Source organism: Pinus tabuliformis, chromosome 5_2, assembly GCF_031772625.1.
Source record: "Pinus tabuliformis cultivar Carrire ecotype Pingquan chromosome 5_2, CPIR1, whole genome shotgun sequence".
Taxonomy (NCBI): Eukaryota; Viridiplantae; Streptophyta; class Pinopsida; order Pinales; family Pinaceae; genus Pinus; species Pinus tabuliformis.
Window position 1 is genome coordinate 469,896,078 of NC_142306.1, and position 15,285 is coordinate 469,911,362.

The following is a 15,285-nucleotide window of genomic DNA, read 5'->3' on the forward strand; positions in this document are numbered from 1 at the left end:
CTGTCCGCTGACCAGGAGAAGGAGACGGTTTCGGAGGACCTCATCTAACTGGGAGAAGGATTTCATTCATACTCATGCTCCTCAGGAGAAGGAAGGTTTTGTGGAGCAGATCGTTGAAGAAATGGAGACAGAGGGGATACAGAAAGGGCTTTCTCAGGAAGAACCTCAGCACAATGAACCGATCAAGGACACGGAACCGGAACCTGTGAAAGCAAAGGAGGAGATTGCAGGGGAGACGAACGCAGGCCAAAATCCCCCAGCCAATGAACCTGAAAAGGGTATGTGTTCAGTTCTTCCACAATCTCCTCTTCTTTTTCCAGATCAAAATATTGATTCTCAGCATAAAATTTCCTCGCTCTCTCCCAAACATAACGAAGGCTTAAATGAGAACATTGATGCATCTATGGGTGAACCTGATATAGAATCCATTTCGGCTGCAATGCCCTCCCTTGATTTGAATTGTGAAGATGTTTGGCCTCCTCTTGTTCCCTCGGTTCCTCACACCCCCTGTCCCTACAACCTTAGATCTTTGGGGGGTAAGTCTGGGTCGTCAGGATCAGTTGGAGGTTTAGGACAGTTGGCCCCTCAAGGTTTCTCCAAAAACAAAAGAGGAAGAAAATCGGACTTATCGAAGGCCAAATTAAAAGCAAAACTGGATGTAGCTGATGGGAAACAACATTCCATTCCTGGGGTTCTTAGAGCGGTGCAGACCCCTGAAAACGTTATCAAATGATCCTGTCTTCTTGGAATTGTAGGGGTTTGGCCAGTAAACCTAAAAAATTGGCCCTCAGAGAATGGATTCAAAACTCTAGAACTGAGATTCTTTTTCTACAAGAGACTCTTGGGAAAGGAGCTGAAGTGGAAATGATCCTAAGTGCACTTCTACCAGGATGGAAGTTCTCAGCAGTGGACTCATCGGGCCATTCTGGAGGTCTAGCTATTGGGTATAAAGAAGGAAGAATAAAAGTAATAAATCAATGGGGGATGAAGCAAGTAATGGGCATGGAAATCATATCTCCTGAATATGCTCTTCCCATCTCAATTGTCAATGTTTATGGACCCTGTCAAGGCAGGGAGTTATTCTGGAATGACTTGATGGCCAAATCCTTGATGAAGTCTTCTTTGTTGATTTTGGGAGGTGACTTAAACTTCTCTGTAGGGAGAGTGGAGGCTTGGGGTCCATCGGCCAGGGAAGACCCCTTGACGGATTTTTTCTTCAATCTCCTTTCGGCTAACAACCTCATTGATCCCACCCCGATCAAACTCAAGCCAACCTGGAGGAATAGAAGAGCAGGGGAGGCTCGAGTGGCTAAAAGATTGGATCACTTCCTCTTATCTGAAGAACTTGTATCAAAGGTCCCTATTCTCAGACTATAGGCTCTAGTGCCTCCTTCCTTCTCCTATTGTGTCATATTTGTAAATCCTTCAATCCTATCCCAAGTTGTTCTTAAGGGGGGATGTTAGGATATTCCGACACATAGGAAATAGTTAAGTTCAACTTGGTCTAGTATAGAGTTAGGTAAAGTGTGTTTCTATACCGTTGTACATTTTGTAACTTACAATCCGACGGTCACGATATGTAGTGATCCGACGGTTCACTCTCTCCTCGGTATTACCGACACTTGATCCGTGGCTTGACACCCGATTGGTCCATGAGTTCTATTTAAAGCGCATGGAGGGTCATTGTTCGGGTAATCTGTGCATGAGAGAAGCTTATGTAAATTTTCATTCTTTGATTAATAAATTTCCTCTAGTAGCCACGTTGGCGCAGGCCGTGGATAGTTTCCCTCTTTGAGGGTTTTAACCACGTCAAAAATACTGGTGTATTGATCTGTGATCTGGTTGTGAGTGGTGTCCTTTTGGTGTTCTTTCTGAGGAAATTACCCTGTAAATTCCTACATGGTATCAGAGCTATTTGAGGGCCGTGTCCGTTGGTGATCCAAATCTGAAGCCGGTAGAACTGCATCCGATTGTCGTTTCCTAGATCTGATTTTTCTGACTGCTTTCGGGCCGAGAGGACTGCTCTGTTGTGTTCGGAGCATCTGTTCCAGTGAGGAACCCCTTTCATTTCACGCGAAAAGGTTTCTGGTAGCCCTAGCTGCGTCATTTTTAAGACCTGGAGGTATACAGTCTTTATTTGCAGTTTACTGTTATTTTCTCTCTGCTTATTTCGGTTTCGGTTTATTTAGCTTTTTTTTAACCGGATCTATACCTTTCATTTCTGTGTATGCTCTTTTCCCTGTGACTCTGTGCGATCTGGGCAAATCAGAAACAGAAAGGAAGGATTTTTCTCATGCGTATGCTCTTTTCCCTGCACTTTAATGTGATCTCGGAAAATCAGAAACATTGAGAAAAATATTTAGTTTTTCGGCTAAAGCTAACTTTGAGCCGCAAGGTTCATTTTTGAAAATATCTAGTTTTTTTGCTAAAGCTAACTTCGAGCCATAAGGTTCGTTTTCTTCGCATGTCCGTGTTGGGTTTTGTGTTTTGTGTTTTATAGGGAAAAGGAGCTTTCTCAAGGCAAGCACGCAAACCAAGGCCCCCCCCCCTCTCTCTCTCTCTCTCAAATTTTTTGTATAGATCAATTGGTTCGAAGCTATTTTAAGAGAGTAGAGGTCTTGGGTTCAAGTCTCCATTTTGTGGGGGCAGATTATTTCATTCCCGCACATTCGCGCACTTTGCCGGCAACTTCAACAATTTTTTTTTCAAAAAGCCATAACTTCTTCATCTGGAAGCCTTTTTCAGAGCCGTTTTTTTTTAAAACAGCCTAATTTTTCAAGATCTATCCATTGGAACACTTACTTTCAGCATCTTCAGCTTCAGTTTTAAAAAAAAAAATGGAAAGTCCATGCCAAGTCATTCTTGAAAGCACTAACTACTTCCAATGGATATCCTACATGGAAGATTTACTTAGAAGTAAAGGTCTCTACAGAATAGCCACAGGCCAAGAGAAGAAACCAAAAGATGAAGACAAGGCTGCAAAATGGGAAAATAGACAAGATCAAGCACGTGGTTTGATAGGGATGTCTATTTCTCTTGATCTTAGATTCCATATTGCAGAACTTGAAACTCCTCATGAAGCATTGGAACAAATCACTAAAGTTTTTGGGATTAAAAATGAAATTAGAGCCCATCAACTTGAAAATGAGTTGCTTACATTGGATCCTAATAATTTGTCTTGCATTGAATATTTCTTGTCCAAATTCAAGACCCTTAGATATCTCTTGGAAGGTGTTAAGGTTAAGAAAGAAGATAGTAACCTTATTTATTCCATCCTTACTAAGTTGGAACCAGCCTAATCTGTATTTGTTTCCACCTTCCATTCTACAAGGGAAGCTTTCATTTGTTAAGGAAAAGACTACAAGGCCCTTTCCTTTGACTCTTTTTGTGATTCTTTAATAAGAGAACAAGAAAAACGCTTACACCTTGGTCTTCTTAATCTTGGAAACTCTTCCAAGAAAGCGTTAGCCGCCCAGCAGCAACCAAATTCAAAGAATCCTAAGAAGTCATATCCTAAAAAGAATGGTCCTAAACCAAACAAGGGTCCTAAGCAAACTCAGCCTCAAAATGAAAGATCATTTCAGCAAAATGATAAGACCAATAAAAACAAATGGAAGAAGACTGATAGACATTGTAACTTTTGTAATCGAGATGGCCACTTAGAATCTAAATGCTTTAAGAAGATGGAAGCCTTGGAAGCCGCAATGAAAAAACATAACATCCATGTGGAGCATTCTTCAACTTCAACTTCAACTTCATATTCAGGAATGGCACTTTCTACATGTCGCTGTCAATCATCTCAGTCTGGTTATGCATTAAATGTATCTTCTTCTTCTCATTCTCATGAGTGGCTCATTGATTCTGGAGCCTCTTATCACATGGCCAAAAACCAAGCCATGTTTTCTTCTTTAAATGATTGTAACACCAAAAATATATATGTTGGTGATGATAGATCTCTTAATGTTGTAGGGACTGGAACTGTTCATCTAGACAATGGTCAGTTTAATGATGTATTATGTGTTCCAACCTTATCCTGCAACCTTCTATCTGTATATCAGATAACTCATTCAGGTGAAGGTAAAATTGTTGAATTTTCACCTCATGATGTTGTAATCAAGGATCTAAGAGATCCTAAACAGATTTTAGCTACTGGTATTGCTGATGATTCCACAAGGTTGTATAAGTTTCACAACTTTGGGTCATCAAATCTTCCCTCAGTATTTGTTGCTCATAATGATGAAGTGAGCAAACTTTGGCATGAGCGATTTGGTCACTTAAACTATTGCTCCCTTCAACATCTATGTAAAGAAAATATGGTGACAGGTCTTCCTATGGTATCTTGCAGAGATGGTGTTTGTTCCGGATGTGTACTCGGAAAACATCATCGGGACAGTTTTGAAAAACGTGCCTCTTGGCATGCCTCAGCCCCTTTACAGCTTGTGCACAGTGATTTATGTGGTCCACTTCCTGTTGCTTCATTCTCTGGCTGCAAGTATTTCTTAACTTTCATTGATGATTTCTCCGGACGCACTTGGGTATACTTCTTAAAACTCGAGAGTGAAGTATTTAACACATTTTTGGCCTTCAAAGCCTTTGTTGAAAAACAATCTGGACATCAAATTCTTAAGCTAAGAACTGATAATGGTGGAGAATATGTTAAAAACACATTCATCAACTTTTTCACCGAAAATGGAATTCAAATGCAACATACTGTTCCATACACTCCACAACAAAATGGTGTAGCTGAAAGGAAAAATCGCACCTTAAAGGAAATGGCTAATTGTATGCTGCAATCTAAAGGACTCAGTCTTAGTTTTTGGGCCGAAGCAATTAATTGTGCAAATTATATAATCAATCGCACTCCTACTAAGGTTCTAAAGAATATCACTCCAGAAGAAGCTTGGAGTTCCATTAAACCAGATGTAAGTCACTTTTGTGTTTTTGGAAGTGAAGCATGGGCCCATATTCCAGATGAAAAGCATAAAGCTTTAGAACCTAAGAGTGAGAAATGTACTTTTGTTGGATATTTTGAAGATGTAAAAGGTTATAGACTTATTCCATTTAAGTCCAAAAATGTTATCATTAGAAGAGATGTAAAATTTGATGAAAATAAATCGGCCTGTGAGCCTAGTCCGGCGGATGTGCCACCTCTTTCTATCTCTTCTACTTTTGAAAACATTTCTTCTTCAGATGATGAAAGTGAGGATGACAATCCTCCCCCACCTTCTCAAGATCCTCAACTTCCAAGATGGGTCCGTGCTACTCGGGATGCAGCAGGTGATCTTGCCAGTGATCCTACATATCAGTGACGTACACGTTCTCAGTTTGAAAGAGACTCTTCTTTACTGGCTCAAGCTCCAGTAAATCATGATCCTGACACTTTTACAGAAGCTTCAGGTCATCCACATTGCGAAGCAGCTATGAATGAATAATACCGTTCATTGTTGGAAAATGATACATGGGATCTTGCTCCTCTACCAAAGGGACGCAAACTTGTTAGATGTAAATGGGTTTACAGAACCAAGTATGGACCAGATGGGAAAGTTGATAAACAAAAAGCTTGTCTTGTTGCTAAGGGCTTTTCACAGTTTGAACGCATTGACTACACTGAAACCTTCTCCCCTGTTGCCAAAATGAACTCTATCCGCCTTGTTCTTTCCCTTGCTGCCTCTTTAAAATGGGAAGTCCATCAGATGGATGTTAAATCTGCCTTCTTGCATGGGGACTTGCATGAAGAAATCTATATGGAACAACCCATTGGCTTCATCCAAACAGACTCCAGCCTTGTATGTCGACTTAAGAAATCTCTTTATGGTCTCAAGCAAGCTCCTCGGGCTTGGTATGACAAAATGGATAGCTTTCTTTTAGAATCTGGCTTTTCTAGGTGTTATTCTGACAATACTGTCTACACCAAGAAAGTGGGAAACTCTCTTATCATCCTTGTTCTTTATGTTGATGATCTTATTCTTACTGGTAGTGATCCCAACCTTATAAACCATGTGAAGTCCAGCCTTAAAAAGAAATTTGAAATGACAGACTTAGGACACTTACACTATTTTCTCGGTCTTCAAGTCTTGCAATCCAAGGAGGGTATTTCCCTTTCCCAGTCCAAGTATGCTTGTGATATTCTTCGTCATTTTCACATGGAAGACTGTAAGCCAACCCCTTCTCCCTTTCAGTCTGGAGTCAAACTTTCAGTCTCTTGTACTTCTCCTGAAGTTGATGCTACCTTATACCGTCAACTTGTAGGAAAACTCTTGTATTTAACCCATACTCGTCCTGACCTTTCCTTTGCTGTTGGCCTTGTTGCTCGTTTTATGCAAAACCCCCGTGAAAGTCATTAGAAAGCAACCAAAATAATACTTCGTTATGTTCGAGGTACAGTACAGTTTGGGATTCATTACAGTGCCAAAGCAGCTCCTCTATTAGTTGGTTTCACTGATTCTGATTGGGCTAGTGACCCTGATGATCGGAAGTCTACTGCCGGTTATGTCTTCACTCTTGGTTCAGGACCTATTACATGGGCTTGTAAGAAACAGGCTGCCATTTCTCTTTCGTTAGCAGAAGCAGAGTATCGTGGTGTCGTGGAAGCTAGTAAGGAAGCCTTGTGGCTTCGTCAGATCCTATCAGAGTTTGGCTTTGAGCAGCATCATCCGACCACACTTTGGTGTGATAATCAAAGTGCCATTCAGCTATGCAAAGATCCAGTCCAACATTAGCACAACAAACACATTGAACTACGCATGCACTTCATCAGAAAGCTCATTCATGACCATGTTCTTGAAGTGCAATATTGTTCAACAGATGATCAGGTTGCAGACATCTTCACAAAGGCTCTCACAGAGGCGAAGTTCACTAAACTTCGATATATGCTTGGAGTTCAGGAAGTTGTCACTAAGGGGGGATAGGCTCTAGTGCCTCCTTCCATATTTGTAAATCCTTCAATCCTATCCCAAGTTGTTCTTAAGGGGGGATGTTAGAATATTCCGATACATAGGAAATAGTTAAGTTCAACTTGGTCTAGTATAGAGTTAGGTAAAGTGTGTTTCTTTACCGTTGTACATTTTGTAAATTACAATCCGACGGTCATGATATGTAGTGATCCAACGGTTCACTCTCTCCTCGATATTACCAACACTTGATCTGTGGCTTGACACCCGATTGGTCCATGAGTTCTATTTAAAGCGCATGGAGGGTCATTGTTCGGGTAATCCATGCATGAGAGAAGCTTATGTAAATTTTCATTCTTTGATTAATAAATTGCCTGTAGTAGCCACGTTGGTGTAGGCCGTGGACTGTTTCCCTCTTTGAGGGTTTTAACCACGTCAAAAATACTGGTGTATTGATCTGTAATCTGGTTGTGAGCGGTGTCCTTTTGGTGTTCTTTCTGAGGAACTTACCCTGTAAATTCCTACACAGACAATGGGTTGATGAGATAGGTAACTCTGATCATTTCCCTATTTTCTTAGATCTCTCCTTTCCCCCCCCAAAGCCCCCTGCTCCCTTTAAATTTAATTCCTCTTGGTTACAAGATTCTTCCTTCATCAAGCTCTTCAAGGAAACTTGGATTCATCCGGATAGAAGCTCAAGAGAGGACAAAAGTTTCCTGTTTATGGAAAATCTCAAGAGATTGAAGAAAGCGACTATCATCTGGGCAAATGACAGGAAGGTTAAGCAGAATGAGGAGCAGATCAGGATCAGGGAGGAGCTGAGGAAATTGGAAAGTATAGAGGAGGATGGATATGTTACTCAGGCTTCAAAGGAAAGAATTCTCCATCTGGAAAAACTTCAGAATCAAATCCTCTTGGCCAAGGAAGAGGAATGGAGACTCAAGAGTAGGGCAATATGGCTAAAAGCGGGTGATGAAAACACTAGCTTTTTTCATAATTATGCCAAAGGAAGAAAATCAGCAAACACCATCTGGAGACTAAAAGATGAAGAAGGAAGGGAGGTTAGTACCTTTTCAGCACTCTCAGGCTTAGGTCAGAGACATTTCCAGAGATTATTCTCAGACCCGGGAGAGGCTACCATAGCCGAGGTAATTAGAACAGCGCAATGCTTTCCAAGATTTGTTGAAGAGGAAGAAGCAGAAGAATTATCAATCCCTGTAACCAAGGAGGAAGTTGAAGCTGCCATGAAATCCATGGCTAAGGATAAAAGCCCTGGGCCTGACGGTTGGACTATAGAGCTCTTCCTCTATTTTTTTGACTTAATAGGCTCAGAAATTACTGAAGTAATAGAAGAATCAAGACAGAAAGGAGAAGTCTACAGTCCTTTCAATGCAACCTTTCTAGCTCTCATCCCAAAAAAGGAAGACCCGGAGAATTTTGAAGACTTCAGGCCGATCTCCTTATGCAACTGTATATATAAGATTATCGCAAAGGTGATAGCTATCAGAATAAATCCTATTCTGTCAAGACACATTTCAATGGAGCAATTTGGTTTCTTAAATGGAAGACAAATCCATGAAGCCATCGGAGTAGCCCAAGAGGTATTACACAGCGTCAGTCAGCAGAAAAAGAAGGGTGTGGTTCTTAAAATAGATCTCTCCAAAGCTTATGATCGAATCAATTGGATTTACATTCGGCTGCTTCTAACTCATCTGGGTTTCAACTATTCTTTCATCAGTTGGATTATGGGGTGCATCTCTAATGTCAGCTATGTTGTTCTTATCAATGGAGCAGCTTCATCTTTTTTCAGAGGTCAAAGAGGCCTAAGGCAAGGTTGTCCTTTATCTCCTCTGTTGTTTCTTCTAGTGGCAGAAGGCCTAAGCAGGTTGATTCAAAAAGCTAGAAGGGAGGAGAAGGTAAAAGGTATTGAGGTAGCAATAAATCTTTTCATCTCTCATCTCCTTTTCGTTGATGACATTTTGATCTTCTCAAATGGATCCTCTAGTGAACTTAAGGAATTAAAATGCATCATTGATCTGTTTCTGAAAGCAACTGGTATGCAGATAAACTCTAGGAAGTCTCAGGTGTCTGTGGCAGGTATAGACAGAAGGGAAAGAATCATGCTGCATAATCTGTTTCCTTTTCAATATCAACCTATGGATTCCCCTTTCAAATACCTGGGGTTTTGGTTAAAACCGGCAGCCTATAAGATAGAGGATTGGAATTGGCTAATAGCCAAGATAGAATCCAGAATTTCTCATTGGAGTTTCAAATGGCTTTCCAGAGCTGGTAGACTGACCCTCATCAAATCTGTACTGTTGGCCATTCCAGTCTATTGGGCAGCCTTAACCTGGGTTCCTAAAGGAGTTTTGGAGAAAATCAGAAGAATATGCTGCAGATTCTTGTGGGCAGGTTCAAAAGAGAGCTCGGTGCTTCCCTGGGTGGCCTGGGATAAGTTGGCTAGACCGAAGGAATGGGGAGGTTGGGGATTAAAAAGGCTCCCTGAGTTTAGTCTTTCTCTGGCAGCTAAATCAGGATGGAGATTAATCTCGTTGGAGAATTTATGGACTAGGGTGGTTAAAAGAAAATATATAGATCCAACCCCTTTGGAAGACTGGATAAGGAGCCGGGTCAAGAATAAGAAGAATGTTTCAGTCATTTGGAAAGCCACGGTGGAGGCATTCTCAGTGATCGAACAAGGTCTGGCGTGGAAGATAGGAGATGGAAGACAAATGAGGATTGGCAGGGACCCATGGGTAGGATGTAATGAAAACTTTGTTTTATCCCCAGGTCTTCTCAGACATCTAGGAAGTAAGGGCATTTTCACTCTGAACCAGGTGGAAAAGACAGGCCACTCTACTATGTGGGGACAGGCCTGGAAAAACGATGAAGAGCTAGGAATAAACAACATGTGGAAGAACGAATGGTGCTCATTCATCCAAGAGCTCAAACGCTCCAATGTCAGGCTTAAAAATGATCCAGACATGCTGATTTGGGCTCAGGGAGAATCAGGAGATTACACCCCAAAAGATGGATATAAATTCTTAATGTCAAAGAAAGGCTGGGGAGAACCAGAGTGGTGGTCGAAACACATTTGGAAGTTAAAATGCCCAGCTAAGGCCAGGATCTTTTTTTGGTGTTTGCTAAAAAGAAAAGTTCCAACTTGGGATATTTTGCGAGCAAGGTATATGGTTGGGCCAGGGAGGTGTCCTTTGTGCAAGACAGAAGAGGAAACAATAAGTCACCTTTTTATATCTTGTTCAGAATCAAAAAAGATCTGGGGGGAGATAAGCAGATTACTAAGCATTAAGGCACAATGGGGGATCGAACCCATGGAAGAAGCTTGGGAAAGATGGTGGCAGAATTACCCTGAGGGGAATATGAGAAACCTCCCTCTCATTTTCTGTTGGGGGGTATGGATAGCTAGGAATAAAAGTCTGTTTCAAGAAAAGGAAACCCCGACATCTGTTACTGCAATTAACTGTGCTGCTATTTACTCAGCTATCCCTATCCCTGAAGTTAAAAATCCTCGTGCTCAACACAAGCCTGTTATTATTCAGGAGGGCATCCCCTGGGCCTTTTTCGATGGAGCATCTCAAAATAACAGGGCTGGTGCAGGAATGTGCATTCATCTAAACTCTGATCACTCCCTAAAAGCATCTGTAGGTTTAGGTTCTGGCTCTAACAACTTTGCCGAGCTGTCCGCCTTGCGTCTTCTTCTCTGCTGGCTTCTTCAAAGAAACATCTTCACAATCCAGATCTTCGGAGACTCTCTCAATGTCATAAACTGGGTCAATGGGAATTCTATATGCCAAAATCAAATATTGAAGATCATTTTGGAAGAAATTCTGTTATTAAAATCATCATTTAACAGCTTTATCATATGTCATGTCTACAGGGATAAAAACGTTGAAGCAGACCAGCTTTCTAAGAAAGGTCTACAGCAAGCTATGGGAAGCTGGACAGTAGTCGAAGAAAGACAGGGGCAATCTCATTCTTCTGATCTGCCTCCTTTTGATCCTCTTCAGTGACAGCGGTTCTCTATTTCTTTTTGTTCTGCTCATGGTTTTCACTGTTTATATTTTTAGCATGTATTTTGTTTTTGGGAATTACAAACAGAAAACTTCTTTTACTTTACTTAACAGTCTGATACAAAGAACTTACAGCTATGTAAAGGGTTGTTTTCCTTCATTGAAGGAGACCCTAATATAATTTTTGTCAAAAGTATGATGCCTCCTGAAGGGAGGAAGGTCAAATAGGTAAATTCTGAATTCTCAAACAGCAGTATATGATAAACTTTCAGTAGTCAGTCAGTCAAAAAAAGACTGAGAGCTTTTTTGTGCTTATGAAGTGACCAAACAGCAGTCATCTGAATCAACAGAAATGCTAAAAGCATATGCAATGTAACTTTTTATTTTCTTAATAAAAAGTTCGCTTTTTCTTCGGAAAAAAAAAAGGGAACACTGCCGAGGTAACCACAGACCAATCTTTTAGATACAGAATCTAGCCAATCTGTATCCAGAGAGGGCTCTCTCTTTATGATTTAGCTTTGTTTTTTAAAGGTATTAGGCTAGTTATGAAGTTCAAGGGTTTTTTTTTAGGTTTGGGTGGAGAGATTCGATAGAAAAATGAGGTAAAACAAAATAGTTCAGTCCATTGGGCATGATGGAGTCAAAAAAACAGGCTTTCTGGATTTGGTTTCTTTACAGAGGATGGTTTCACAGAGCAAGGTAGTAAAACATGGAACAAATGGAGACTTGAAAGCAGATGGAATGGGCTGTGAAGGGCAGTTAAGAATCCTTTACCATATTGAAATAGGGAAAATGAATGATTATTGACAAAGAGCAGCTAAGAATTCTTTAGCAAATAGTCAACATGAAAGAATCAGGAAACAAGAGCAATTAAGAATTCAATGTTTATTCTAATTCTGAAGAAAACACAGAGAGCAATAAAAATTAAAAACAGAGTGCAATCAAGCAAATTCTGGAATTAACATTTTTCTTTATCATTCAGATTATGGACACAAATGATATAATAAACCAGAAAACTGTAAAACACAAGATATAGGGGACTTATTGATCCAGAGGTTGATTCAAGAATTCTGTGACAATTCCTCTGCTTCAATTCTTCATCTAGTAGCCAGACAACAGATGTTTCCAACAGCTCTTTATTCCAAAATATCAGTGTTACAACAAAGTCTACGAATCCATAGACACCACAGACCACCTCCCAAACTCTAATGGAGGGGGTCTTTATACAACAAAATATGTACAACCTATATCTCATAATCGCTGTGAGATAATATCTATTTTTAACCGAAAATAGTTTACAAGTAACATAGAAGCGGTTCGAGAAAGATAACTGATGTTGTGCTGGAGGCAGGCCTTTAGGGTTCAGCTTGCAGCTATCTTCTGTAGTAGCTCTGCACCGACTGCCTGCCTTAATTGTGCATTAATTCTGATGTGATACACCTTAATTACTCTGATACACTTTGACTTATGATCTGATACTCTTCAATGCTAATCTGATTGTGTCTTTAATTTTGATCTAATATTTCTTTAATGCTGATCTGCTTTGCCTTCAATTTTGAACTGATACACTTTAACTTGTCTTTTGTTGGCAATTTTATTTCTTTCTTCTGCAAGGTCGGAAGTCCTTCTGTTTGGTTTAAACTGTGTTTGTAGAGGAAGAAACTGTAAAATGGTGGGTCGCTAGAGGCCGAGAGCTCGTTGCTGGAGTCTTTTTCTAGTCTGGAGGCAGTCGAGAATGAACTTCAAACATGGTGATTTTACTTTTCAGGAGAGCACGGGTCACTGTATGCAGAAAAACATTACAAAAATGACCATTTTCCCTTCTTTTTGACAAAAATGAATCTTGGCAGGAATTTTTTTTATTTGAAGGACGGATGATGTCAGCGGAAATACAGGGCAGATGACGTGGAGGTGTCATCAGCATAGGACGGAGGACGTCAGCAGATGACGTCAGCTAGGGGGGTGGTAAGTGGTTTTGCCTGCACCATTTTTGCGGCTGGGCAGTATCGGGTGGGAGGCGAGCGATCACGGCGGGAGCATGATGTGTGTCCGTGGTACGGCGGTAAAACCACCAGTTCCCCGCGCATTAACGTTTGGAGGTCATGGTGGTCGCAAAATGATCGTCGACCGTAGGATGTGAGGGCGCTGATCGGATGGTGGACGGTGCACGGAGATGGCGAGAGATTATGCTGCGGGGCCAAACAAATAAATAATGTTTTTTAATGGTTTTTGGGGTTTTTTTCATTGGTTGGGGCTTGGTTATTAATAGACCCAGATGGTGATTAATCCCTTTAGCACAGCGGGGGCTATGGTTCTTAATAAACTTCAAACAATTTTACCAATTCCATTTTTTATATACAGCGGATATGGTTATAGTTAACCGGGGGCGGGAATATTAATCTTTGGGGATTTTTCATATATTTACATAATATGGGAATGGGCAGTACTGTAAAGGGAGGTTTATAATAAAGATAAAAAATTAATATGCCAAGATGTTAATGAAAGCGCTAAGTTATATGGTTAAAAACTTAGGCTAAAAGGGGGAAAGAAAGGGGTTTATACAAGAAATATGGCCAATTTCCTAAGTAAAATAGGGTTTTACTTACGCATTCATTTTGAAATGGAATGAGTGATTTTAGTGATATTAAGAGCAGATTCATAACATTTCCAGGGGAAATTAGTAAATGATTTGGGGAATAAACATGAAGGGAAGTTAGCTATGAATCTGCCTCGCTTGAGCTGCTTCAAGTGTAATGTCCACCATGGCACTTGTGATAAAAGTTAACGCATTTTTTGAAGCATAATCCATCACAAGTTTCATTCTGCAACACCATTCTACCTACCCTGCCTACTTTGCCTAGAATTGTTTCTTCTCTTTCCTTGGGTGCACTTGGACTAGCAAACCCTCATCAACTTTTCTTTTCTTTGCATGGTAAGCCTACCTCATATTGCACTTATTACTTCCATGGGCTTAGATTAAACTGTTGAGCTCCTTTGCTTCTCTACCTATCTACTTATCTGCCAAGATTAAACAGTTTGGCCATTCAACACTTGTGGCATAGAGAACAAGCTGCACACAATGCTTTATTTACAGAAAATGAAAAAGTAGTGGCATTTGGACTTGCACACTTTCCTGGTCTTTCTTTATTTGGGGTTCATTTCTTTTACTTTTTTGACCATTTTATTCTTTTCACCCTTTTATTTTTCTTTTAAGGTATACCCTCTTTACATTTTTTAAATTTTTTGATTTTTTTTGATAATATAGAAACCTTTGCAACAAGGAAAAGGATGAACATATTACAGAGCCCAACCAGTCAATCATGAATTATGACACCTATTGGTATAGGAGTATAACAGGGTATACTCTGCATAGACCAAGATATGGTGAGATACCTGACTTGACAAAATAGACAAGGATCACACGCACCCTATGGGTTGACATATAGTGGAGAAACATCTATGACCTTATTGTCAAGAGATCCCTCAACCCTAGGAGACCTCCATCTCAGTTCCTCATCCTGGAAGCTCAGACAGGGGGGAAGAGTTGGCCTGGTGTTCTCAATTAGTCCTAGTCTCTATAGATAAAAAACATATCATCGTGCTCATATTCGGTGCCTTATTAATCATCATGTCACAAGAGTAGCAGTATGTAGGACATAAAATCAAATATTATATCAAAATCATATATCAAAAAAAGGATACTTCATTCATCCTCCCTCTCATGGAGGTGGAAACCATAAGCCTAAGCTTGTCTTATATGATAGCGTTGTCTCAATATATGAAGAGATCTCAGTCCTAACTATATACGGGATTCTATGCCAATTGGATCCCACTCAATATTATCACAACGTATCCCCATCATATCCATAACCTGATCAAGCAACTCTCCAAAGAGCTTCTTCAACCTACCTCACAACTAGCTATGCCACTAACATTATATTTAACCTTGGTTGTGCTTAAAGCTACAAGATTCTCCTAAAAAATATCATGGCATATCTCATACTAAGGAAGCTCCAAATTGTGCTCATCTCATCAATAATGATCCCAAACAACATTAGTATATCCATGTAGTCTCATATCACAAGAAGAATGTCTTGGACCAAAAATTGATCATCCCATGGAAATATCTCGAAGTGTGCTCAATGAAAACTCAATGTGTATGAAGAGGCTCAATCATGAATTCACTCAGGTTGTTTATTAAAAAAATATATATGGATGGGTGTCCACATGGAACATCAATGCTTCAATTGACTGTCGGTTGACAAGTAAGGTTCAACAATATCTCTTCGTACCTTCTTCAAATTTAATAGGAGTGTCCAAGGATTTGCATTTCCATTTTCCAACAACTCTTTAATAGCTTCACA

At 40.2% G+C, this 15,285-nt stretch overlaps 2 protein-coding genes across 2 annotated transcripts; both read left to right on the plus strand.

The window, feature by feature from the left end:
* The first annotated feature begins 864 nt into the window (after positions 1 to 864).
* Positions 865 to 1,377, plus strand: LOC149159689 (uncharacterized). Its single transcript, XM_089434387.1, has one exon. The coding sequence runs from the start codon at positions 865 to 867 to the stop codon at positions 1,375 to 1,377; it is 513 nt and encodes a 170-aa protein (XP_089290513.1).
* Positions 1,378 to 7,612: 6,235 nt separating this feature from the next.
* On the plus strand, positions 7,613 to 10,921 carry LOC149159690 (uncharacterized). The gene has a single exon (XM_089434388.1). The coding sequence runs from the start codon at positions 7,613 to 7,615 to the stop codon at positions 10,919 to 10,921; it is 3,309 nt and encodes a 1,102-aa protein (XP_089290514.1).
* The last annotated feature ends 4,364 nt before the right edge of the window (positions 10,922 to 15,285 follow it).

Excerpts from the sequence above, each read along its gene's own strand:
- LOC149159690 (XM_089434388.1), top strand. The coding sequence starts at position 7,613 with ATGGAAAATCTCAAGAGATTGAAGAAAGCGACTATCATCTGGGCAAAT.
- LOC149159689 (XM_089434387.1), top strand. The coding sequence starts at position 865 with ATGATCCTAAGTGCACTTCTACCAGGATGGAAGTTCTCAGCAGTGGAC.